General features: G+C 38.0%; 2 protein-coding genes across 2 annotated transcripts in view; one reads left to right on the forward strand and one right to left on the reverse strand.

Annotated features, from left to right (window-relative positions):
- LOC134288470 (uncharacterized) overlaps positions 1-19,681 on the reverse strand; it is a 90,653-nt gene extending 70,972 nt beyond the window's left edge. The window contains exon 1 of the mRNA XM_062853450.1: positions 19,009-19,681. Coding sequence (XP_062709434.1) covers positions 19,009-19,583 — 575 coding nt within the window. The 5' untranslated portion in view covers positions 19,584-19,681. The remainder of the gene's footprint in view (positions 1-19,008) is intronic.
- The window catches only part of LOC115254212 (uncharacterized), a 165,056-nt gene that overhangs the window by 139,250 nt on the left and 1,103 nt on the right, over positions 1-24,703 (forward strand). The window lies entirely within an intron of this gene.

The raw sequence follows: 24,703 nt of genomic DNA on the forward strand, positions 1-24,703 counted from the left end.
AGGAATTCCTCCAAGTGTTCCTTCTAGAACTCCTCCAGAAATTCCACCAAGAATTCCTGCAGTTATTCCTCCAGAAGTTTCTCCATAAACTACACCAGAGATTCCCGCGAGAATGCTCCCAAAATTGCACTGAGAATGCTTCCAATAACTATCCCAGTAATGCCTCCAGAAATTCCTCAGGGAAATCTTCCAGAAATTCCGCCAAGAACTCTTCCGGAAATTCCACCAAGAATCCTTCTAGCAATTCCTGAAGGAATTCCCTCAGGAATTTCTTCAGAAATTTTCCTAGGCATTCCTCCAGCAATTTTTTTAAGAATTTCTCCAGGCATTTCATCAACAGTTCCTCTAAAAATTTCTAAAAGAATTCCTCCAAAAAATCCTCCACAAATTCCTCCAGATTTTCCTCAAATAATTCCAGGAACTCTCTCCAAGAATTTCTCGAGGAATTCTTCCAAGATTTTGTTCAGGATTTCTCCATGATTTTTTCCTACAATTTCTCCAAGAATTCCCCCAAAAATTTCTCCAGAATATACTACAAAGATTCCTGCAAGAATTTCTTCAGCAATTCCTCCAGGAATTACTGCTGTTTCTGAAGAAGTAGTCTTTCAGGAATTCCTTCAAAAATTTCTCCAAAAATTCTTCTCAGAGTTCCGCCGGGAATGCCTTTAAAAATTTTCCCATGAATTTCTGCAGAAATTCCTCTAGAATCCTCGGGAGGAATCTCTGAAGAAATTCTTGCAGAAACTCCAAAAGTAATTTATGACAGAATTCCTCAAAGATTTCCTGGAGGAGTTTTGGGACGAATCTCTAGAAAAATTCCTGCTGGAATCCCTGGAGAAATCATTGGAGGAAATCCAGGAGAAATTGAAAGAATTCTTGAAATAATTTCTAAATAAATCTTCAGAACACTTTTTCGAGCAATGCCTGGAGAAATTTTTGGAGGAAATCCCTGAGAAAAACCCGGAGAGATTCCTGATGAATTCCCTTAAGGAATTCTTGAAGGAGTTCCTGAAGAAATGTTAAGAGAAATACCTCGAGGAATTTTGAAGGGAATCCCAAGAGATTTTTTTTGGAAAAATCTATGAAGGAATTTTTTGTCTCTTAACCCGTTAACGCCCAAGGTGTCTCACAATTTAAATCTTCAAATGAATTTGTTATCAAAGGTCAGGTTCCAATAAAATAAGGATGATTTGACGAAAAAAATGGAAGTCTATGGTGTAGTTCCAAAAACATTCTTCATTGTAGGTCCTCAATATCTGATAATTTTCTCGAGTTCTATTTCACCACAACTTCTACGCTATCGTTATATTCTGATCCGTATAGATACAATACAGCTCTAAAGAAGTAAGAGAGATGATAACCACTCAAATATAATAGAAAAAGGGCTTTTAAATTGGGACAAACATTTTTTTTAACGAATCAAATAAACAGTGCTCACTATGTGTAGCATAACCAAACGTTCAAATACAGTAGAAGTTCGATTTTACTCAGATAATGATTTCTGATAAAGTAATTAAGTTTTTCCTTTAGTACCCCACAAACTCTCTTTACGTACTCACCATACGTAAACTTTACAGAAATTTGGCATGTTTTAAAAAGAAAATCGTGTTAAGTACTATTCCTTTTGATTTGTATCCTTTGACAGATACGTATTTCAACCTCAACTATAAGGTCGTCTTCAGTGTCTCGTACTTACAGGTACTTACAGGTTATAGGTTACAGGTATTCCATGTTTTGATATAAAATTTCCATGAGTACTCCACTTATATTTGTACTACTCCATGATTTTTTATTCGTGAACAATATGTGGGTTTTATGGTGTTATTCTGGGCACTATAAACGTTACATCAAAATGATAATGTGTCTTTCGGCTATATGAAAAATGATAAAGCACCCAAAAGTTCAACTTTCTTCGTTCTACCAATTGCAATTTAGAATTACGTACAAAAGTCTGAAAAATGTAACGCTGGGGGAAGAACATTCCCGGTAGTAATCCCTGAAGGAATCCCGGGAGGAATTACTGAATGAATTCCGAGAGGCATATCTGGTAGAATTCTGAGGGAATCTCAGCTGAAAGCTTTGTAGGAACCCCTGAAATAATCATAGAAGAAATCACGGGAGCAATTGCTGTATAAATCATGAGCGAGGATCCCGGCTCGTAGAAAAAATTCATTAGGATTCTCTGAATAGTTTCGACAGAACACTTTGAAAGTATACTAAAATGAATCTGTGAAGTAATTCCAGCAGAAATCCATGAAAGAATGGTGGATAAAATTTCTGAAAGAATCCTTTCACGATTTTCCAAAGCAATTCTGGTAGAAATCCCTGAAGTTATTCCTGCAGGAATCCCGTAAAGAATACCTGATAGTATCCTTAGAGAGATCATGACAGGAATGCCGGCCAGAAGCTGAGCAGGTTCTCCTGCAAGAACCATAGAGGATGTCTCTATGATCTTGGATTGCCTGAAAAAAATCTTGGAAAAAATCTATATTTTTCATATTTTTTGCGGGAGGAATCCCTTAAGAAATCACAGCAGAAATCCTGAAAGGAATCTTTGAAGGAATTTCATCACAAATCCCTGAAGGAATGCAGAAAAGAATAACTAAAAGAATCCTTTCAGGATTTTCCAAAGCAACCCCTGCAAAATATCCCTGCAGAGAACTCCGAAGCAATCCGTACAGCAATCTCGGAAGCAATAGCCGAAGAAATCCCGGGAATAAACCTGGGAAAATTTTCGAAAGCAATGCCTGAAGATATCTCGAAAAAAAAACCTCAGCTCATCTAATCTCATCTCAATTCTTCACGTTACTCTCTAACATCTACTTTACTGTCTTATTATCTTTACTTTACTTTACTGTCTTCTTTACCCTCTATTCCAACCCTCTATCCTACACTCTATTACAACCTTCAACCCTACCATCTGCCCTACCCTCTACCCTATCCTCTACCATATCCACTACCCTATACTTTACCGGACCCTCTAGTCTATATTGTGCTTAATCGAACCGTTTACCCTACTCTCTACCCTAACCTTTTTCCTACCCTCAACCCTACTCTCTATCCTACCCTCATCCCTATCCTCTACCCCAACCTTCTACTCCACTCCCTCTACTCTATCCTTCACCCAAACCCTCTACCCGACAGTCTGCTCCACCGTTTACCCTACCCGCTACCCTACCAGCTACCATGACCCTCTACCCTTTTTCTCATCGATAGATACCCATATTGCATGGTATCATAGCTCAAACTACCATACTGTGGCCGCAATCTTGGATATGGTCCGCCATCTTGGATTTCAAAATGGCGTCAAATATCGATTTTTAACTTTACACATGAAGCCCGATCGATAGATACCTATATTGCATGGTATCATAGCTCAAACTACCATTCCGTGGCCGCCATCTTGGATATGGTCCGCCATCTTGGATTTCAAAATGGCGTCGTATATTAATTTTTGAATTCTACTCATGAAGCCCGATCGATAGATACCCATATTGCATAGTATCGGAAGCAGCATTGCCGTTTAAAAGCATATATTCTGGAGTTTCGATCGCCATCTTGGAACCAGAGCTGCCATCTTGAATTCCAATACCCCTACTACCACCTCCACATCCTAAGGAATGTGTATGCCAAATTTGATTGAAATTTCTTGACGCATTCCAGAGTTATGCCTATGCTCCGGCAGACCTATATACATACGTACATACATATAAACATACAAATAGACATACAGGGGATAGACAAAATGATCGGGACAGGCAAAATTTTCACTTTCCAAAAAATGTTCAACTAGCTGTAACTTTTCGAAAAGTGCATCAAATATTCTCAATTTTTTACTGTAAGTTCTTCAAATAGTTGTGTATCAGTGGACAAAATTTGGAAAATATCGGACAATTCTTCACAAAGTTATAAAGATTTTTGAAAAAGATTAAATTATCCGATAGCCAGCTTTGAGCTGTTATATCTCCGGATTTAATGAACCGATTGCAATGAAATTTTGACCATTCATGACTCATATAATGAACTCTGGAAAACATTTAACTTAACTTGAAATTTTTAACAAGCGAAAAAGTTATAGCGATTTTATTTTTTTCACGATTTTTTGGTAAATTGGTCTATTTTTAATATGCATCCCATTACTTTTTAAATTTATTGGCGGCTATGTTGTTACTTTCCTTCAAAACACATTTATATATAAGTCAATTAGAGGGAAACTTAATGAACTATAATTTGCATCTTGAATTTTGAAACAATGTTGATGTTTTGGATAATTTGGTGTTTTTTTAGAAAAAAAATCTAATCGTTATAACTTTCTTCCGTATTAAGAATATTAAGTTAAGTCAATGGTTTGTCATAGCTCATTATATAAGTCATAAATGGACAAAATTTCATTTCATTCGGTTCATTGAATCCGGAGATATAACAGCTCAAAGTTGGCTATCGGATAATTTTACCTTTTTCAAAAATCGTTATAAATTCGTGAAGAATTGTCCGATCTTTTCCAAATTTTGTCCACTGATACACAACTAGTTGAGGAACTTACAGTAAAAGTTTGAAAATATTTGATGCACTTTTCGAAAAGTTACAGCTAATTGAACATTTTTCGAAAAGTGAAAATTTGGCCTGTCTCGATCATTTTGTCTATCCCCTGTACATACAAACATATAAACATACAAGCATATAAACATACATGCATACATACATCGACTTTTGTATGTATTGATTGACAACTCTGCCGAAGATATGAACTATAATTTATTAATCATTGTCAGGGAAATATTTTTTTTTGCATTAGAAATGAAGCTCATCGATCTTGACAATATGAATTCTTTGCAGCATCGTTTACGCCACCTAGTTAACCAGTCACAAACTATAGTGCTACTATGACAAATGTATGGGTGTGGAGACCATTTTCTCTAAAGAAAGTATTCTACAATTTTGCATAATTCTGGAAATATTCACATCAAAAGTACTGTCCTATTTATAGGACGCTGGGCGTTCGAGGCATCTGTCCTATAAGTAGGACGCTGGGCGGATATGGGTTAAATAAAGACAAATCAATCAATCAATATGAAGGAATTTCTGGAGGAGTTACTGGACGAATCTCTAGAGAAATTCTTGGAGCAAACCCACCCTGGATAAATTCCTTGGAGAAATCCGCAGAGAAATCGCTAGGAAAAATCGTAGAGGAAACTCTGATGGAAATCATGAAGAATTTCATGGAGGAATTTCTACGATGAATTTTATTGGAATCTCAAGAAAAAATCCTGGAGGAATCTTTTGATCCTGAATTCCCTGGTGGAATTCCCTGAATAAATCATGGAGGAATTACCAGAGGAATTCCTCTAGGAATCCCTGAAGAAATTCTCATGGAATCCCAGGAGAAATCATTGGAAGATTTCCTGGAGGAATTCTTGGAAGAATTCTTGGAATAATTTCTAGAGAAATAACCAGAGAAATTTTTCGAGCAATCTCTGGAAAAAAATTTCTAAGAATTTATAGAAGAATTCCTGAAGTTATTCCTGGAGAAATCCCTTCATGTATTCCTGGAGGAATCATTAATAGAATAATATCAATTTCTGAAGGAATTCTCAGATAAATTCCTGGACTAATTCTCGGAAAAATTCCCGGAGGAATGCCTGAATGAACTCCTGGAGGAATACTTTTGAAATTCCTAGAGAAATTCCCGGAGGAATTTCTGGGGGAATTCCCGAAGGAAATTCCTTCAGGAATTCATCCAGGTATTCCTGAAGGAATTCCTTCGAGAATTCGTCGAGGTGTTTCTCTGGGAATTCTTTCAGGAATTGCTATTACAGGTCGGACTCGATTATCCGGAGTATTGATTTTTATTTCACTCCGGATAATCGAATTCTCCGGATAATCGAATCGCAAAAAAAAATAATTTTAATTTAAAAAGTATATGTTTTTGCTATTTTATGTGCATGCAGCTGTGACGTTGCCAGAAATTTAAATTAGGGGACGTCCATAAATTACGTAACACATTTTTTTTAAATTTTTTCTTTCCTCCTAGTTATACTGCTTTAATGAGACCTCTGAAGTTTTCGTATTGGTCATCACACAATGTTGAATTCCTCTTCTCCTCGTAAAGCGTGATGTAAGTTATAGGCGTTCCTTTAGAATACTGTATACAGTGGGATCTTGATTGTATTTTAGGCTAACAAAATTGACATACTTTTTTTTGTGAATTTTGAACTCCATAAAAAGGTTCTGATTCTGTCAAAAGAAACAATACAGTTTAAGGGGAATAGTGAAGGGATGTGATTTATGTTAATTTTTGTCAGTTTTGATGAATGAGAAAAAAAATGTAATGAATAGGGCTGTAGTATTAGAAATGTACTTTTGCTATTTATAGCGGAACAATTTTATCTTCTAATTTTTGCTGGCATGATATGCTTCCTGCAACACAGTTTTCTCGGAGCTTATAATAATTGGCTTCTTCAACGATGTTGAGATAACCCGATATTCTGAATCTGCACGTCAAACAGAGCCAAAAATCAAAATCAATACATTTTTATAGGTGAAGTGGAACAGGTGTAGACAGCTTGAATCATAATTCATAATTGAGCGGCAAATAAAAATAAACATTACAAAAAACATTTCCCATTTCAGATCAACGAGTGGATCCGTTTTCATTGCCTTTCCGGGTTATATTACAAAGTATTCTAACCCAGAGCTTCTGCACAAAGTCTATGATACACACGTAGCACTAAGAGCGGTGATGTCAATTCCGCAAAAACACGCTTAATACGAAAACGATCACAATCTCGCTAATGGAATACTTGTAGAAATCTTTAAAAGAATTTCTTGATTTGCCCCTGGAAAAATCACTGGAGAAATCTTTAGAGAAGTTTGAAAGAAGTTTCTGAATTACTACGAGAATTACTGTAATTAATAGAAGGTTTCTGTAAAAAATTCTTGAAAAATCCCCAGAGGAATCCATGGACAACATCCTGAAGGTCTATTCCTGAGCAGGAACGAATTAGATATCATACCAAGACAAGGTATTGAGTCATCGACAAAAATACCCCAACGAGTTATTAGTTTGGTATTGAGGACTGCTTGAGGTTTTATTGAATTATAGAACACGCACCATTTCTTGATTTAGGTTTTGCATATCTCAGCTAATATTCTACACCTATTCTCTCCTGCTCGGGTATATAGCAGTGCCTGGAGAAATCCCTTAAAATATCCTGAGGAATATATGGCAGAAACTCTGCAGAAATCCAAGGAAAAGGAGCTCCTGGAATAATGGAGAAACTCCAGCTTTACTTTTGGGACTTCCTCCCTAAAGGACTTCTTATGCTCCACGAACAGAAAATTCTGGAGGAACTAAAAAAAATCTTTGGAGAAACCTTTCCAAGAACCGCAAGAATAATTCTTAGGAAATTTAAAGAGAAAACCCTGGTGGTATTGTAGGTAAAGAAAGGTAGAAAGGAAGAATCTGCAGTAGCAATTCCTAAAGAAATCCCAGGCGGACTGAAGGATTCCATACTAATTGATACCAAGAGGAATTCATCATCTTATTTGAATGCTTCCAACTGCTGGATGTTTGTATCGGGAATTCATCATTGAAAAAATCTCTGGAGGTTTTTTCCATTGAAATTCTAGAGGAATCCCAGCAGTAATATCCGAAGGAATCTCTACAGGCATTGTTTGGGAAATTCCTGGATTGACGTCTGTTACCGTAAACTATATTTTGAAAACAGTCGCATAGTCAGCTTTTTTTTAGCTGAAACGTAATTTTAAATGGTTTGGCCATTTTCAAATATTACTTGAGATTTGTTTGTAATTTGTTTATGATTCCAATTCCAAAATATATCAACTGATATTAAGATTGATTGTAAAACGGTATGCCGAATGTAAAACACTTTTTCTTGTTAAAAAAATGCAACACAATCGGATCAGAAAATCGATAATATCTGTAGAAAACGCAATCGAGGCCTCCCAAAATCAGGTCAGCACAGTATTATAATGTTGAACGATTTTGAATTTCTGCATTAAAGATCAAAAAAAAAAAATACTCCGGATAATCGAGTCTGAAATTCCGGATAATCGAACCCCGGATAATCGAGTCTCCGGATAATCGAGTCTCCGGATAATCGAGTCCGACCTGTATTAAAAAAAAGACACTACACCGTCTTCAACCAGAGGTTGTACAGACTGAACAAGCACTGACATTAAACACCCAGTGGCCCAGTGGAGAATCTTCCGTTTGACGAAAAGTTTTCCCCGACTGGAGCGGGAATCGAACCCATACTCAGATGCTTACGAAACGACTAGATGACTGTGACGCCTCTAGCCGCACGGCCACGAAGCCCACGACATATTCGATTGGTGATTCCTGCAGGATCCTGCGGTGATCTGGGGAACACCGTGTACTATATCACGTTCACTAAAAAAACGAATTATCGATAGAATACTCGGATGGTTTAGTCACATATACCAAGCAACTCAGTTCGACGAATTAGGGTGATGTTTGAAGATAGGCCGATTTCAACGATCTCAGTACGAATCGAACTGGAATTTAACCACATTATTTGATATTGAAATTTACCCGGATTGAATCGGATCGGATCCAGAATTCATCCAACCTACGACTGGTACAACTAGGTCGATTTTTTGGAACAAAGCTTTTTCGATTCCTTTTTACGTCCAAAACAACTATGCAAAATTTGGAGGCGATTGGTTGCGTGCCTGTATTGCGATTGATATTTGCATACGATTTAGTATGAGGAAACGTACTTTTAGTTGGAAAAAAAGCAAAAAAAAAACTTTTGTAAATGGCGTGTGAAAAAATATAATTTTCTTCTTCAAAAATCATAACTCAAAAACGTTTGATTGAAATGATGTCTTCGAAGATGTTTGAGGATATTTAAAGAATTAAAAAAAAATACACTGAGAGCAATATTCATCGCGGGTTGTCATATAATTTCTGTTGTGACTCCATACTCAATAAATAGACGATACCCCTAAGAGGGTACTCAGAGCTCTAGAAGAGAAACGAGAGATCGGAGCATCTCAACGATTGTTGAACGAGAAATATATCAGAAATTTGTTAACCACGAACCAGAACGGTCTTTTTATTTCTTTCTTAAAAAGTCACATAAATCGCCCATTATACGCGTTTATAACAGTGGCGTACGAGGATGAACAATTGTGTCATCAAAATGATGGTTTGGCCACCAAATCCTCAAATAATTTTGTTTTATTGACAGCGTGCTTTATTCAGTGCAATTAATTGTGAAGAGCAATTTTGTGTTTTCAGTTTGTATGGCGAGAATTTGTGTTTGATTTTTTGTGTAACCATTGTGCTGTGGCATTTTTTTACTTAAACACGATAGCCTACTTTCTGTGGAGCTTTTATGACATAATTATAAATTTGCGTAAATGTGTGTTTTTTTTTTCAATTTTGTGCGCTTTATTTTATTCCGTGATGTTTGTATGCTGATTGCTAATTTTTCGTCATGATACGGTATGACGTACTTTTCACGGCGGCGTTACTTTTGTGTGCGTGTTTTACTTGATTTTTGGAAGTTCAGGTGGTCTATTTCAAATCGACATTGCATTTTTCCCTGACAAAATTAATATTTTCGTGTCTAACGCACATTTTTTGTTTCGGCTTTATAAAAATAACCGAAATGTATAGAACACACCATTTTAATACCAGGCCATTTTGAATCGCTAAAGATTTTTTATGTCCAGATTTTTTTCTTTTGGCTGGATTTTGTCTGTTTTTGTTCTATTTTTTATTTGAGCCATTTCATGGTGAGCATGAGCACCTGAAATTATTTCAGAGTATAGTCACGACAACGACGTAACCAACGCTTGAGTACTTGAGAGTTTCATGTTCTCGTGAGATTTGTGCCTATAGCTTAGCCAACAGTATAAAGACATATGTGTATGCAGTGCATTTTCATCGGGAGGCAAAAGAGAACTCATCTGATCACCAGCCCTCACCGGGTGATAGCAAAGTGGCGATGGGACAGTCGTAACAATGTGATCTCGACGAAGAGTGCGATCAACACAGTGATAGTAAAGGGGAAACAAACATTTTTTTTCTGGCTTGGCTGTGTGAGTCAACGTCGGTTTCTTCAGCTACCCCGGACGAATGCAACTGCAAAATTTGCATTATTTTTTATCACTGTTACGACCGTCATCTATTTGTGCATTTGTTCCCATCGACCTTTTCCATCTGGAGGCACCATCGGCAACATTTGGCCACCGTACCATGGGGGATACGGAGGAGGATAGCTGAACCACCGATGAGTTTGTGAATGAGTTTTGTTGTTCGCTTGTGTTTTTGTGCTTTGGCTCGACTTCAATGCAATGCATCAGTAAATGTTTTAGTATGCCAGGGCTGGTTTAGATTTTTATAATTGCATTTTTTTTTAAGTACGCCGTGATTATATTGTATTGTTTTAGGCAGACCGTATTTTGTTCATTTGTTTGCGTTAGTGTATTGTACTTATTGTGAACTAATTTGATATTTTCAAGCAAAGCAGTATTGTAATGTACATAATGTTTATAAATTTACTTCGTTATTTTTTTTGTTTTTATTACGCTTTTGTATTTTATTTTATTTTATTTTTTGGGGAAAGATTACCTACAAGTGTTTTCTAAAGAATTGAATGAAAAAAAAATCTGATAGAAACAACGGATCATGATACTTGTATAGTAGTGGTAAATTACATAGTTAACTATTACCAGTTTAATCGAATGTGTTAATGCAAATTGAAATTTGCTTTCCGATTAAAATTAGTGATGTCTCAGTAAAATAGTTTACCCTCGAGTTTACCTATAATAAATGTTAATATGTTAAAACATTATCTTAAGGGGAAAGGAGTTGTTGTGACTCCATACTCAATAAATAGACGATACCCCTAAGAGGGTACTCAGAGCTCTAGAAGAGAAACGAGAGATCGGAGCATCTCAACGATTGTTGAACGAGAAATATATCAGAAATTTGTCAACCACGAACCAGAACGGTCTTTTTATTTCTTTCTTAAAAAGTCACATAAATCGCCCATTATACGCGTTTATAACAATTTCAAATTTACAAAATCCTTACCCTTCAATTTTAAAAAATATTTTTCTATATGATGTTGACTATCAGTCTCAAATTTTTCCAAGTAGCCCAGAATTGTAAAGTGCTTCTAACTAACGATTTTTTTACAAGGTCCCACACATTTTTCTTATTTTTTTATTGTTTTGCTGTAGCTTGAGTATGGTTGCATATAGGAACAAAATTAAGCATGGTTTTTACATTGGAACTCTTGGCTGTCACAAAATTCGATGGGTATCCTATTCATTTCTTTCTATATGACGTCACAATGCTCTAGTCAAATTTTCAGCTCAATCCGCTAACATTTGGGCGGTGCTAAACTCATTTGAACTTTGTATGGGAAAACATCGTTTTTTGCACTTTTCTTGTGAGGGACAATATTTTTTTCTTAAATCACATAACCGATTATACAGAACTATAGTCTTATATGTGAAGAAAAACGTTGTCGAAGACTACAAAGTCATCCGAAGCTTGTAAGAAAATATATTAGCTGCACCACCATATGGGTGCTAACCATTTAACATGTAAAGGAAAAACAACAGCAATAAAACCTCATTGAATTGGTACTAGTATGGGACAAACATCAAATTCTCGCTTCAGTCAACTATTTTGATTCCATTTAGGTCCCATATGAACTGTGCAAAATTTCAGCGAAATCGGTGAAACTATAATTTAGCGCAAGCGGTTCAAAGTTTTCATAGGATTTACTATGGGAAAAGTTACACTTTCAGATAAAAAATCCCAGAGGTCGCCCCTTGTGTCCTTAATTCAAATCGATGAACGTTTCTTGTAGAAAAATCATTTATGAAACTTTCCTTCGAAGACCGCAAAACAATTGGATGCTTGTGGAAAAAGTTATTGATTTATTACCGATTAGTGATCCAACGAACGGTTTTTTGTTTTGTTTTATCAGCAGCACTGCTGCTGCCGTTGCTGCATGGGGTGGCGGGAGGCATCACCACCCCCAGAAACAGCAGCAGCCAAGGCAGCAGCTACAGTGCTGCTAATAAAACAAAACAAAAAGCCGTTCGTTGGATCACTAATCGGTAATAAATCAAAAACTTTTTCCACAAGCATCCAATTGTTTTGCGGTCTTCGAAGGAAAGTTTCATAAATGATTTTTCTACAAGAAACGTTCATCGATTTGAATTAAGGACACAAGGGGCGACCTCTGGGATTTTTTATCTGAAAGTGTAACTTTTCCCATAGTAAATCCTATGAAAACTTTGAACCGCTTGCGGTAAATTATAGTTTCACCGATTGCACTGAAATTTTGTACAGTTCATGTGCGACCTAAATGGGATCTAAAAAGTCGACTGGAGCGAGGATTTATTTTTTTCATACAAGCGAGTCCCATACTAATGGGTACGTACTGTCTAGGGTATAGCTTTTTTCACAAGTGTCTGATCACGTTGCGGTCTTCGACACAGTTTTTCGGCGTAAAAACGATGTTTTCCGATATAAACTATCATACAAACTTCAAACGAGTTTAGCACCGCCCAAATGTCAACGGCTTGAAACACCCAATGATTATCTTTAATATCAAGAATCTCAAATATTTTTTACTTTTGCTTGTTTTAAAAATCGATTAATACTAATAATTAAAGAAAAAATAGTTAGAAGCATTTGATCATCTTGGGTTACTTGGCAAATTTTTGGGCAAAACGTCAGCTCCAGTTGTACAGAAAAAAAAATGAAAAATCGAAGGGTAAGGTTATTGGAATTTGAAATTATATGACATCTAACATAGATCCGCGATGAATATTACTCTCAGTGTATTTTTTCAAAATGCTGGCATTTTGGCAATTCTCATCCGATTTTTTTGACGTCGCTCTCAATCGATCACAAATTGGGGCTAGTTTATTATACTCAAGTGGCCATGCGATATCCGGAACCATTCCGGGGATATTCCGGATTGTGCTGGGGTCAGAGTGGTTGCCAAAATGGCTAAAAGTGTTAATTTCGTGTGTTATTGTGTTTGAACCATCGATTTTCAACGATTTTTTTTGTTGCAAACAGTGAAACACAACTGCGATAACCAGATTTGAATAAGTTGACCCATCCGAATCACCGTGACAGGTTCCACGGGGCCTCATTGGGGACACTTCTGGTTTTCAACCTAAACATGCCGTGCGACATATCAATCTTCATGATTTCGAATGGCTGAGTCAGGAACGATAGGTTGAAGTTTGTATCAACTAATATGGCCACCCCGGAACGTCTAGCACAGGTTCCACGGGGGTGTCATCGGGGACATTTCTGGTTTGCAAGCAAAACATGGCGTGCGACGTATCAATCTTCATGATTTCTAGAGAATAGGGCAGAAAAAAATACTGAAGTATGGTTCAACTGATGTGGCCGCTCCGGAACACCTGGAACAAGTTCCGCGAGGGCCTCTCAAACACAATACCACGCGAAATAATTATTTTTATGAATTTGGCAAAACAGACCCCTCCCCGACCCCCTGACCTCAGTACAATCCGGAATATCTCCGGAATGGTTCCAGATATTACATGGCCACTTCAGTAAAATGAACTTGCACCAATTTGTGATCGATTGAGGGCGACTTGAATAAATCGGAGGGAAATTGACGAAATGCCAGCATTTTGAAAATGAGTTGTCGGAAGTCGGGTATGTGAAGGTTAAAATCCTTTAAATATCCTGAAACGTCTTTGAGATCGTCATTTCAATCCAACAACCCGTTTTCGAGTTATAATTTTTTTTTAAAGAGAAAAGTTAGGTTTTTTCATTCGCCATTTTTAAAAATTAGGTGATAACTGTTTATGTACAAGTAAATGATTCACAAAATCCAGTGCACAAACAAAATCTCATCCAAATTGAAAAAAAAATCGAGTCAAAAATGAAATATTTGTTCGTGTTTTGGGTTGGAAATGCTCAAAGGGAGCGTCGATAAGAATATGAAGCATCAAGATATAACTAAACTTATATTTAATATGAGCATTTATTTCGGGGTACATTCTTAAACTAATTAGAAAACATCTACAAACGACACAACCAATTTTCTAATTTTGTTTCTGGATTCGACTTCCTCATTTCTCCTCTCAAAATTTCCACTCTCAAAATGACGATAGCTTCCAATAACCCAATATCGAACCGAGTGGTCGACCCGGTTTATTTTACACACTTCCCTTCGACGCCAGTTCCAGTTTTCGAGCGGACTTTTACAATACTGGCTCAGTCTCACGGACATATGCGGCGATGACACAAGACATCGCTGCCGTGGTGATAAGGATGACCTGCTAGAGCTGCTACCGTCGTCGTTGTGGGCACGTACGATGGCTATTATTTTACAACCAGACCATATCGTGGTAACGTCGGCTGGACGGACAATGGTTTACATAGCCACAGAAAGACAGATGGTGTGGTGCTTCAGATTATGTAACAATAATGACTAGGACATTTTTAATCTTCTTCACCGCAACCTCAGCTCGCGCGCACGCAGGGCTCCAAAATGCTATGCAAAATTTATAGTTATATGGCCAAGCCATGCCATGTGTCGAACGATGTCAATGGAAAAAATGTGAATTCCTAATGGCAGCCTATTTTATGCATTCTCTGAAAACTAAAAATAAAGAAAATTAACTAATTTAGAAAAGTATAAATATTTCTTGTTTCAACGCATAATTCTTCAGAAACAGAGAAAATTGTGACGGTCAAAACAAACATTCATACCATTTTATTGATTCTCGTCTAAACAATGTTTGAATTCTCATGTGTTCTTCTTTGAAAGTTGCTAATAAAATGGAAAAATAAGTGAAAAATATTAATGCCTTTTGAAAAGTATAAAAAGTTTATAAGGCAAGTGGTATTCAAAACATGTTGCTTATAGTGAATAGGCTTCATATTTGTTTGAAGAATGTAATTTAAACATAATTTCCATCTCAAATCTAATATGTATTTATTATTAGATTGAAGATGGGAGGTATTTCAATTTGGAGGGTGTATTAGTATATTTATTGTCGCAAAAACATTTCGCCAGTTCGAAACGGATGCCACCGCTCTGTGGTCAAAGATAGCGTAACAATACGCGCGCTCCCATATGACGTCCATATAGGCTAATAGCACTTAAATGGAGAGCACCTTAGTCACATGCTTACAGGTAGCTCTATATCTGCCAATGGCACGCGCGCAGTAGGTAGATTCAGTGGTGCGCTCGGTGACATCGATACGCGCAGACGACGAACTCGGCAGCAGTTCGACCCCGGGAAGGTCATATTGGTTGGTCTTCTGTTACAATAAGGTATGCAAATTTATTGCATGCGGACGAAGTTCGATGTGCACGTGCTCCCCGGAGGCGGATGTAATATGGTGTATCACAAGAGCACCGGTCAAAATTAGTATTCTCACAGGTGACACGACGAAGCCGACGGTTGGATTCTAGGACTCGTCCTTGCAAACTCTGCAGATGAGTAACCGAGTCTGTATATTGCGTAGATTTTAGACACATTTATTGTCGTTTCCTTCAACAGAACAAATTTGCATGCAATACGTAATTATCTACGTACAGATAATGGAAATTCAGTTGAATATTATTAATGTTGTGTGCCGTCTAGTCTCTTCTAAGAGACTCTATCCACTTTACGCCCCGTTAGGCGGCAGTGTTACCGTTTCTGGTACCTAGGGCATCTTGGCAAAGAGAATCGCAAAGCGACACAGTTATGTTCCATGGACAGCAGCCCAAGTAACACAGAAAACATCTTGGGAAATCAAAATTTCAAATGATGTTTTATAATTGCATTATAAGAGCATCCGAAAACATCTGATGTTATTTCGAAGCTTTCTTTACGTTGGCTGGTTACAAAGAGCAAACAAATATACATGGCTTTATAACATGAAGAAATATGTTGATAATGCAATTATTCAACAATTCTAGAACATAAGCCATAAATCACTATTGAATTTTGACAACAATCCATGTTTATGTTTACACTTAGTAAAACTTTGCGATTTGATAATGCGGTGATCTTGTCGTGTCTGTTGGGTTATGCGATTTATTCACGAAGGCCATCATTGCTGTTGGGGTAAATATACCTACGGCAGAAAGTTCGCCAGAATTGTAGTACCGGTTAGGTTCCAATGCTATCAATAGCTAAAAAAAAACGAGCTAAACTTCCAGGAAGAAAGCGTCTCCGCGCTTTTTTTCCTGAACGCTGCGGCTGTGACTTTGCCCGGTCCACTTATCATATTCCTTTCCACAACGTTCCATTAAATGTACAACCTACTACTCTCATGAACTTGTTAACTCAACAGTCACAAATCTGAAAAGAATTCGGCCGGGTAACTTGATCTGGTGCTTTGCTTCATTAGATTGTTGAAATCAGCAGCCAGGAACCTTTCGAAACCTACTCACATCTACCACCGAGACTTCCAATGCTCCAATCTCGTGTGATTCGTTGTCATTTATCGCGTTGCCGAGCTGTAGGCCAATTCTCCTAATTCATGAATATATTCATGGACAAGGAGCTGTTCCGGATAAAGATTAATCGATGATGGTTCACTACGAATGGCAAAATCCCGAGGAATCTGTAAAACATTAACAAACTCGTGGACTATCAGCAGATCAATTGTGCAATTGTGACGTTTTGACAGATCTGGCCAGACAAGGAAAACAGTTGTAATGTAGTTATTTTCAAGTTGTAATGGTGATCGCAAAATACAATAATAGGTATGTTTGTAGAGAATATGTTTTCAAGACGTATTATAAACGTTATAACAATTTCTTGCTTAATCTGTTTTAGAGTTGCTTGTGAGACATAATTTTGAAGCAATTTCAACCTATTTCTGAATGACAAAATTGTTGAAATGTTTTCTGTTTCTTTTCATCTCATCAGAAAAATGCGACAAATAACAGTACCGAGGAAATGATTCGGTACAAAATTAAAATATATAATTAAATTACAATCTTATAATTTAGATTCATTGATCGTATTGAGTAAAACGTTTTGTTTCATGAAACTCGATTTTCCATAAATCATAGTCAGTCAGTAATGAAACATGAACTAAAATTATAATGATGACTGTAGACTTATCATTATTCAAAATATTTTGAACGGCACTGTATGCTCCATAAATTATCTGCCATATTGAGTTTTCGTGTGGATTATTAAAAAAAATAATCAAATCGCATCGAATGGCTGATTTAGGCTTCATATTTGAACTCAGCTTAGTGGCGCATGAATTATGCACGAGTGAAATTAAAAGTTTCTCCATAAATCCTGAAGCGCAAATAAAACACTACTTACGCCACTAGGTTTAAGTCTTTATTTAATTCGTTGTCTGAAATATAAAAATATCATACCAACTCCATCACTTGGAAATGATTTGCCATGTTTGAAAAGTTATTTACATGATCGAAAAAACAAATAATTTTGTTTTTGTTTATTTTTTTTTCGTTTTACTGTTCAATTCCTCACTTTACATACCGTCAGTTTCACAGTATTAACAACAGGTAATATAAGTGGATTATTCAAGCTATATAACATTAAAATAGCCTAATTACAAAAGTTGAAATGATAAGCAATATAAATGTGTTTTACAGGTTGTACCACATTAAATTAGCTTGATTCTAACTTACGAATATGATTGTTTTATATGCATATTCTGCAAGTAGAACAATTAACAAAATACTTGATTTCAACCAATCGATATTAAAGAGTTGGTTAGAATGCACCATGATAGTACTATTGGTGTATTACAATACATCTCATATAACCTGTAAGATGTTTTATAAGCCGCCATTTTTTGCGCTGTTTTGAGTATATAAGTGTTCGGTATTAAGTCAATAATACAGTAAAAATACAGTGCATTAGGTATGAATGGTGTATTTTAAACTAATATAAAACATGTTGTGTTACTTGGGAGTTTTTCGACATTATCGACGTCAGATCTTTTCGTAACGCCTAACATCAGTCTTAAAGAGGGGTTCCCGTACAAATGGAACAGGCATTTCTGTATTACTATAGAATTAATCCAGACAAAGAAAACTAATTTGACTGCGAAGGATATAAGCCCATAGAGGACGACCGGTCTAATCAGCGTTTTGTAGATGGTTAACTTCGTGTTACGGCGATCTTTATTCGATCGTAGAGCTCTGCGGAATCCAAAGTAAGCACGATTTCCAGCCCCAATGCGCCTCTGAATTTCTCTGCTGGTGTCGTTGTCGGCGGTCACCAGTGAGCCCAAGTATACGAATTCTTCAACCGCCTCGATTTCATCACCGTCGATAGAAATTCGGGGTGGCGGGCGCGGTGATTCCTCCCTGGAGCCCTTTGCCATCATGTACTTTGTCTTCGACACATTAATGACAAATCCGATTCGCCTGGCTTCACTCTTTAGTCGAATGTACGTTTCCGCCATCGTCTCAAATTTACGAGCAATAATATCAATATCATCGGCGAAACCAAGCAGCTGAACGGACTTCGTGAAAATCGTCCCACTCGAGTTTATCCCCGCTCTCCTAATTACACCCTCTAAAGCAATGTTGAACAGAAAGCACGAAAGACCATCAAATTGCCGTAACCCTTTGCGAGATTCGAAGGGACTCGAGAGTATCCCTGATACTCGAACTACGCACATCACTCGATCCATAGTTCAATCGTATCTTTTTATCCGGGAATCCATATTCGTGTATGATCTGCCATAGCTGTTCTCGATCGATTGTATCATACGCCGATTTGAAATCGATGAACAAGTGATGTGTGGGCACGTTGTATTCGCGGCATTTCTGCAACACCTGGCGGATGGCGAACATCTGATCCGTTGTAGCGCGTTCACCCATGAATCCAGCCTGATATTACCCCACGAACTCTCTTGCAATCGGTGATAGTCGGCGGCATAAAATTTGAAAGAGTATCTTGTAGGCAGCGCTCAGTAGTGTAATCACGCGGTAGTTCCCGCAATCCAACTTGTCGCCCTTTTTGTAGATGGGACACACGATACCTTCCATCAATTCCTCCGGTAATACTTCCTCCTCCCAAATCTTGGTAATGACCCAGTGTAGTGCTCTCAACAGTGCTTCTCCACCGTATTTTAGAAGCTCGCTTGGTAGTTGATCTGCTCCAGCGGCTTTGTTGTTTTTCAACCGGCCAACCTCCTGCTCAATCTCTTGGAGGTCAGGGGCCGGAAGTCTTTCGTCCTGTGCACATACTCCAAGATCTGTTACCACGCCACCTTCGGTACTTGCAACGTCGCCATTGAGGTGCTCATCGTAATGCTGCCACCACCTCTCGACCACCTCACGCTCGCTCGCGAGAATATTCCCGTGATTATCTCGGCACATGTCGGCTTGTGGCACAAAGCCTCTGCGCGAGCGGTTCAGCTTCTCGTAGAACTTTCGTGTGTCCTTAGCGCGGTACAGCTCTTCCATCGCTTCGCGATCTCGTTCTTCCTGCTGGCGCTTCTTCATCCGGAAGACTGAGTTCTGTCTGTTCCGCGCCTGTTTGTAACGTGCCTCATTCGCTCTCGTACGGTGTTGCAGCATTCTCGCCCATGCTGCATTCTTCTCGTTTTTCAACTGTTCACATTCGCCGTCTTACCAGTCGTTTCTGTGATTCGGAGTCGCGAAGCCTAGTGCTGTAGCCGAGGTACTACCTATGGGAGGAACGTATGTCCCTTCAGCCATTTTCAATTGTAGCTGCACCAAGCTGCTCTTCCGTTGCGCGTTGGTAGGGCCACTGCTAACTGCTGCGCGTAGTCTTGAGCCACTTCTACGTTACGCAGCTGCTCGATGTTGAGCCGCGGCGTTTGACTTCGACACGTGGTGATAACTGTCGAAAGTTTTGAGCGCATGCATATAGCGACTAAGTAGTGATCCGAATCTATATTCGCACTGCGGTATGTGCGGACATTGGTTATATCCGAGAAGAATTTACCGTCCATTAGAACGTGATCGATTTGGTTTTCTGTTTGATGGTCGGGTGATCTCCAGGTGGCTTTGTGGATATCTTTGCGGGGGAAGAAGGTGTACAGGCGTACAGCTAAGTACAGCTAAGCACACAACTCTTAGCTGGCGGTCTTTGTCATGGCTTGACCCGTGGAAGCATGAGGTATACCTATAGGAACTTGTGAGGACCAGAGCTATGTTGGACGCTCTCCTTATCGACTTACCGTTTTACAGCCCAAACAAAACATGTTCACGGTGTATCTCTTTACACATCGGTTGTGCTCGAATGCACAAAAATCATATTCCCAGCATTGAAAACCACTGAAACACCCGTTACATCGCTTGAAACGCACCTGATACCACTCCCTCCCCGGCCACCGACGCTTGAGAATAGCATGTTGCTAAACATATATCCCTTTCGGGGCGGAGCGCAAAAAAGGGAAATCTCCATACAAATGGCTCTGCTTTGGCTCTCCAGAACTCTTAGATTTTCCAACAAAACAACAATTATTTTTCCTGATTTGAAAGAACTATTCTTTACCTTTCGATTTCTAGTTTTGACTACCTAGATAAATCGGAAACAAAAACTATGCGACAGATAAAACTTTTTCATGTTTTACGGTTTTTGTCCACTTTTTGTTTGCCTTGTTGTGGTAAATCTCACAGGTAGCGTAAACAAAAGTTTGTTTGCACACAACAAGTATGCGTAATGGCTGAATTATTGAAATAGTTTATACATGTGTATACATCACACAAAACAAAGTCTAAACAATTGAAAAAAATATGCAAAACTGTTACCGCTCAACAGCACACTTATGCTGGTTCGTCACGAAAGTGATATAAAAGCAAAGCTGTGTGATGATTCTACGTCATAGACCGACCTTATGAAATTCATTCAAATCATTATGAATTGTTTAAAGGCCGTTTCATAAGTTGGGCCTTTTGAAAATCTTAAGTTTATTTGCCTGAGTGTACAGTGTGCACTATTGAATGGTGTTGTTAAAATACGTGCGCAAACCGTCAAATACATGCGCGCAATGTTATCGGCGAAAAGGCCGACTAAAGCGGGTAGCTTGGAAGTTCTCACATTCCAAATCGTTACCTTTTTGTGAATACAGCAGATTACCCTTTCCTTCCACTCCTCCAGAAGCTGTTCGGTTTCCCAGATCTTGACTAGACAGGTGGCCAACATTTCCCTTCTTGATGAGTTGGTTTGAGTTGGAGAATGGCATCTGTTGGGAAAGATTCGAGTTTGGTGAAACTGGCAACACGGTTCAGTGCCGAAGCAAAAAGTAAACTGTTGTGGTAAGAGGTGGACGGAGTGCGAGTGAAGATAGCAAAATGTAAGAGAGTTTTTAGTATTAAATAATAAGTTTATAGTATAATAAATTATGTATTTCCAGCATTGAAGCTGCTCCAACTAAAGCTGCTTTCATTTTTTGTCTATTCGTGCCGAAGAAAGTCCACCCCGCAACAGCATCCTTAACTTCCCTCAGCGTGGGAGTTGGATTATTTCCGTACATCATTGCACTGGCGGCTTCGTTTCCTCCTATGCCTTGATCTTCCTTACCTGCATTCTCCTTTCCATTCAAGTCCGTCCGTCAAGGGTCCCACGTCCTTATCCCTGTTAGTTTTAACTCGCGGCGTGAAGCCTTTGCAGGATACATTAAGACTTCAGTAGAACGTCCGTGTTCTACCGTGGCACAGTGGTGCACTCCGCTTCGTCCAGGCGAAGCTTTTTCCCTCGAACTGTTTCCACTTCTGTTTATAGCGGTCCGCGTTCTGCCGGGTTCCTTGCTGCAGCATTACCCCCCAGGCTGCTATCTTCTCATTCCACAATCACTCTGCACTGCTTGTCGAGCTAATTGTTTCACGTTCCTGATGGTGTTCTCGGCTGCATCGTTGATGGCTGCTTTGACTGCCGTGAATCGCAAGTCAGTCCCAAAAGTAGGCATTGAGAAAATGGATCCTTAAATTCTGTTGGAATGTGGGTCCAGGGAGAACGAATACATATTAGAAGCAGCCTTTTTTTTGGTCAGCTTCAATGCTGGAATTTTATTCTATGATAATTCAAGCTTATTTGGTCAGCTTCAATGCTGGAATTTTATTCAATTATCATAGCTTATATTAATCTATATATATCTATATATATAAAAATGAATTTCTGTCTGTCTGTCTGTCTGTCTGTCTGTCTGTCTGTCTGTCTGACCGCTATGGATTCGAAAACTACTGGACCGATCGGTGTGAAATTTTGTATGTGGGTGCTGTCGGGGCCGGGGAAAGTTCTTAGCTTGGTGCGAGACCTCTCCGGTCTCTGGAACGGGGGGCTCCCATAAAGATGACTTCGCCGGGACGTCCCTATGGAGCTGCATGTCAAAAAACACAGTAGGCAGGCAGAACGACGTTTGCCGGGACAGCTAGTCCTTAATATAACTCAGATTATAGTATTTTTCTGCAACTCCCAGACACAAACATCTCAACAATTTCTCTTCTGCTATCTACTGCCTTCAATCCTTTGCACAGTTACAGGGGATGGCCAAAATGTTTGGGATAGGCAACTTTTTTTCTCACAAAAAAATTCAACATGCTGTAACTTTTCATAGAGTGCATCAAAAAATCTCAAATTTTGACTGTTTGTCAACCTATTATATGTGCATCATTGGTACAAATTTGGGCTCGATTGATTAATTTTTCGCGAAGTTAGAACCGTTCGAGTAAAACACTATTATTAAAACAACTAATTTTTGAACTGTCATATCTCGGAAACCAGTGAACCGAATTGAATGAATTTTTTACGTTTATTAACAATATATTGATACTTAATACGACGTTATAAAATGTAATATTTTCTCATGGCGAATCAAGTTATACCGGATTGAATTTTTTACCCATATAGAGAAAAATAAGTCAAATTTACAATACCAAACAAAAATTACTGAATGTGTTCTTCCTTCAATCTAAATAGGCTCTAATATATCTGATTGGAGATAACTTAAGAACAGAAGTGGAAAATCTTTGGATATCAACATTAAAATTTATTGACATTGATGTAAAAAAATTACATTTTTTTGAAAAAAATCCAAAAAGTGTCAATCCATGATAACTTTTTTCAACGTTTAAAAAGTACCTATGTTTTAATACTTTGTGAAGCATTTACTTATTGTTAGTGTACGTTCAAAATTTCATTCCATTCGGTTCACTGGTTTCTGAGATATGACACCTCAAAAATGAGTTGTCTGAAAAATAGTGTTTTACCCTAACGGTTCTAACTTTGCAAAATAAATCAATCGAGCCCAAATTTGTACCAATGATGCACACATAATAGGTTGACAAACAGTCAAAATTTGAGATTTTTTGATGCGCTCTATGAAAAGTTATAGCTAGTTGAACTTTTTTGTGAGAGAAAAAAAAGTTGCCTATCCCAAACATTTTGGCCATCCCCTGTATATATGCTAAGCTATGCCAGTGCTGCCAGTTTCACCAAACTTAAAATCCTTCGTAACAAATTCGATTATTCTAATCTAATCTAATCTAATACAAACGCAGCCAGTACAGGAAAGCATCCTGGAAAGTAATCGGGTTAGATCATGCCCGATTACTTTTCTTGTCAATATTGAGGCTTGCAGCATATCTAAGACATGACACAAGCGTCAAAGCGGCCGAGCCTACTGCGTTGTATTTGCCGCAAAGATGATGCTTTGAATTACCTCGAATTTTGAATGATTGCTCTTTCGTCGAAGTAATTCTCGAATCTACAGGGGTCGAAGGATGCGTGGACATACCGTACGAAACGCTCCAGATTGTATATGGTTAATATGGTTGAAGTTCATTTTTTTGAGTTCAATCTTTTGCACAGTTGTATATGCTAAGCTATGCCAGTGCTGCCAGTTTCACCAATCTCAAAATCCTTCATAACAAATTCGATTAATATGAAAAAAAAACTGCCGTGACTTGTAAACTTCTGCGATCATGGTGAAACTTTCACAAATTGTTTCAAACGTAAAGAAGTAGTGTAACCAGTTTCGTACCTTTTAATTCCGCCCTATTTTGCTTATCCTTTGACAGATAGGGGTAGGCGGGGCATAATGAGCAGGTGGGGCATAATGAGCACCTTGTATTTTCACTGTAAATCTTCAAATTAACAAAACAAATTGCTTGATTGTAGCCTTATTATCTAAAATCCAATGAGTTGATGACAAAACATTAGTCAAAAAATCCGTTTACCTTGAAAAAATAATCAAAATGCGTAAAGTAGTCATGCACTGGGAAAATATTATAAGAATCAGGTGACCGAAAATAAGGTTTTGGGTATCGAAATCACAACTTAGTGGGCATCTATCGATTTTCTTGATATTCCCTAGGCCAATGAAATGTATTTGTAACACTTTTCAACTATTAGTATAATTATTTTGTTGTAAAAATATGGTTCAAAGAGTTGGTAGTAGGGTGGGGCAGAATGAGCAACTAGTGAAAAAATAATGAAAATAGTAAACATCGTCAACAAACAAATTTTAATTTTGGTTTTCTCTGTTTTGATGCATATAGCAAGGTTTTCTCTGTAACTTTCAATTTATTAGCTTGAAAATTTCAGTGTCTGTATATTATCACCGTTTAAAAATTCCTCAATAGAAGACTCCTTGCAACCCCACAGTTCCCTACAAATTAAACCCCGTAATCCCTTCAAATTCTTATTGATTGTTGCCGATATGCTTTATCAT

This window comes from Aedes albopictus, chromosome 2 (assembly GCF_035046485.1).
Source record: "Aedes albopictus strain Foshan chromosome 2, AalbF5, whole genome shotgun sequence".
In the NCBI taxonomy this organism is placed as follows: Eukaryota; Metazoa; Arthropoda; class Insecta; order Diptera; family Culicidae; genus Aedes; species Aedes albopictus.